This window comes from Oryctolagus cuniculus, chromosome 1 (genome assembly GCF_051225735.1).
Source record: "Oryctolagus cuniculus isolate XC-2025 breed Fujian yellow rabbit chromosome 1, ASM5122573v1, whole genome shotgun sequence".
Classification (NCBI taxonomy): Eukaryota; Metazoa; Chordata; class Mammalia; order Lagomorpha; family Leporidae; genus Oryctolagus; species Oryctolagus cuniculus.
Genome location: NC_142867.1, coordinates 61598750 through 61602225, shown reverse-complemented (window position 1 = coordinate 61602225; position 3476 = coordinate 61598750). Strand labels below are relative to the sequence as shown.

At 39.6% G+C, this 3476-nt stretch overlaps 1 protein-coding gene across 1 annotated transcript; it reads right to left on the bottom strand.

Moving 5' to 3' along the window:
- Positions 1-1697: 1697 nt before the first annotated feature.
- On the bottom strand, positions 1698-3075 carry HBE1 (hemoglobin subunit epsilon 1). The gene is made up of 3 exons (NM_001171504.1): positions 2984-3075; positions 2640-2862; positions 1698-1826 (listed from the first exon to the last, which is right to left on the bottom strand). The coding sequence occupies exons 1-3, from the start codon at positions 3073-3075 to the stop codon at positions 1698-1700; spliced, it is 444 nt and encodes a 147-aa protein (NP_001164975.1).
- Positions 3076-3476: the final 401 nt, after the last annotated feature.

Sequence of the window (3476 nt, the reverse complement as noted above, 5' to 3'; positions counted from 1 at the left end):
TGTGTGCCTGCACTCGCGTAGGAAAAAGCACCTGGCTCCTGGCTTCAGATCGGGGTAGTTCCGGCCGTGGCAGCCATTTAGGGGGTGAACCAATGGAAGGAAGACCTTTCTCTCTGTCTCTCTCACTGTCTAACTCTATCTGTCAAATAAATAAAAAGAAGTATACTGACATGCATTTTGTTACTTGTTTTATTACAATTTTACAATTAATATATTCAGAAAAGAGAAAAATAATTCATAGGACAAATTCTGATCAATGTGTGGGGGCAATGAATATCTGAGAAAGTTTCATTTGTGAAGATACAGCATTCTAACTTGTAAATTCTCCCGATTTGAGAGGTGGACTCAGGACCTGAATGTCAAGATTCCCTGAGCAAACCAGCACTCCCTCAAGAGTGAATCATTTAATCACACTCCTATAGGAGGGTCTCCAGGCCAGTGCCTGGCCTCCTCCTGTTACATTCAGCCAGTCTGGGACCTGTCAGTCATTGTCCAGCTCCTCCTTCCTTCTCACTCACCTCCGTCAATCAGATACCATCTCTTCCTCCCTCGACATTGTACATCATTCACTTTTGTAGATCTCTCTGCCCCCCTCAGGTTTAAATCATTATATCTGTCCTTTTGAATAATCAGTCATGTCTAGTCTCTGAAAATTTGAATTCATCCAGCATGCATAAGAAGATTATTTCCCCCAAAATCTTATCCATGGAGTCACTTAGCATCCTAAGAATATTTATAACTCATTGTCGCTAATAGCCTAGTAGTAGATTTTATTTTTTATAGTCAAAGCTCAGCACTATCTAATCTTTCCTAATACTCCCCTCTACTTCCAGAATTCCAGTTCCATCTATGACACCAAGTTTTACCTTGCTGATTTAGGACCAGGCACATTTGCTAGTATTTTATTTTCTACATGAAATCTTTATCTTTCCCATGAAAGTTTTCATTTGTGTTGAAACTAGCTTTATTTTACAGCATTCAATCAGAAGATAATGCACAATGATGTAATATGTCTCAGTCTTGGCATCCCATTGAGACAACAGAACCCTTCAGGAAAGAACAAACTGCAGTTTGTTCATGAAAACATTTTTTTCTGGAAATTTCCAACTCATACTTTAACTCATTTCTTTATATTCAAACCAATTTCTCAAGATATAAATCAAGCTAATTTCTTCAATGTGTATGTTCAAGTACATTAAAATAGTATTACCAGTCTAGAGTTTTGATCACTACAAATCTTTCTTTTGAGTGAAACAACATTCACCATAAATCTGATTTCGCAGATACCACTTGGTCCCTCATTCCCTTCCCTCTGCCGTATGTTTTTGCCACACTCAGTCCACTTAATGAAGCCTTTGCCCCACCCAAGAGAACTTCTTCCCCATCTTGGTGTCCTCTCTGATTCTCCTGTACCCTCCAATAACACCTCCCTTTATTTGATAAATCCTAATATACTACTCAAAGAATCTCTTATTTCTTCCTATGTCTCTCTCTGCTCTCAATCCATGAACATGTGTGGTTTTTTTTTTTTAAACACATGAGTAAAATACGAAGAAGATGAGACATCATTTTTTGATTACTGAATAGAATGTATTTTATTAAACAGAAACTGTGCCATCAAGGCTGAGCCTAGTCCCCAGGTACAGAAGGAGGACGCTGGGGATGAGTAGGGGCACTAAAGAAACTGGGAAGAGAGATCAGTGATACTTGTGGGCCAGAGCAATGGCAACACCAGACACGAGCTTCTGCCAAGCAGCCTGCACCTCCGGAGTGAATTCTTTGCCAAAATGAGTGGCCAGAACGATCAGCAGCACGTTTCCCAGGAGCTGTTAGGTAAAAGACAAAATGATACATAGGCATATTGAGTAGGTGTTCCCAAAAGAATTTACAAAGAAAGAAATGACTATGTACCTACATTCCCTGAAAACTCTGACCTCAAATTACTCCAAGGATTGTGCCTACCCTTAAACCAAGACAAGAATGGATTCAATTTCATTTTTATGAGACTTCCGTTCAACATTCTGACTACCTATATCTTATCCTCCTTCCACATTTCACCATATTTATCTTCTTTCTTTTTTTCTTTCTCATTTAATAATTGTTTAGTTTCAGTAAACATAGAATGCCAGTGTTGCAAGGGATCTTGGAGTTTAAAGTCTCCAACCAAAGCAGGAACAAGTTTATATTTGGTCACAATACTGAGAGAATTTAATATTTTTCAGAAAATTTGTTGTATTTTTTTTTCAAGAAGATCTGCCACTAAATTCTGCCCCTCATCAATTCCTAAGTTTCATTCATCAGAAAAAAATATAATGTAAGACATTGCATTTCTCCTTCATTGAGATAGGCCTTCATCTACTAACAGACAAATTCTATTTTTCCTTGTACAAAGCTACAATTCAATAACATTATTCTCAGGATAAACACATCATTTTCTGAAAAATTAGACTGTTAATAGCCTTTTACCTTACTATTTCTGAATTAAATTGGTCTTGTTGATGACCATTGGAGATCTCTAACAACAAAACATATCTATGACTTCTGAAATCTTTGTTGATCTCTCCAATCATAGTCTTATATCCCATTATTGTGCTAAGTTATAAAACCAGAAAGAGCTCATGAGCATCTCCTAAACTCACTTTGAAGTTCTCAGGATCCACATGCAGTTTGTCACAGTGCAGCTCACTCAGCTTAGCAAAGGCACCCTTAAGGTTGTCCATGTTCTTGATGGCATCTCCAAAGGAGGTCAGCACCTTCTTGCCATGTGCCTTGACCTTGGGGTTTCCCATGATGGCAGAGGAAGAGGACAAGTTGCCAAAGTTGTCAAAGAATCTTTGGGTCCAGGGGTAGACAACAAGGAGCCTATATGATGGGACAACAGCAAATAGAAAATCAGAGATACAAAAACTTTGAGCAATTTCCTGGTCAGTCTACCAGGGTCATATTTGCCTTTCTCTACCAAGTATTGAGAACCAATACTTACCTGCCCAAAGCTTCACCTCCAGTCTCATCGATGTTCACCTGGCCCCACTGCTTACTGATAATGCACTTTTCCTCAGGAGTAAAGTGCACCATGGTGTCACGTCTGGGAGCTTGCTGGTGATCGATCACAAATGTGTCAGAAGCAGCTTTGTGCTGCTGCTTCAAGGCTTGGCCTTTTATTCCCCACTGCTGATGGTCTGGCCCCTTGTTCTCTTTCATACTTTGAAGTCATTGGTCAAGACTGGAATGTGTCCTTCATGGGTGGAGCCAGGCCACCAGATGGTCAGTGGTGGTTCACTGAGTTTGTGATAATGGCTTTCGGATCGTGAGACATCCCTACTCTGTTGGTTCCTCCTCCAAGCAGAACACAATTTGTCATACATTATCATGTTTCACTCTCTTCTTTTTCCATGTAATCTTCCAAGATGGCATCCATCATTCCCATTCCCCTTTTCCAAGAAAGATTCATAGAGAGCAGCTAAGCATAAGACTGG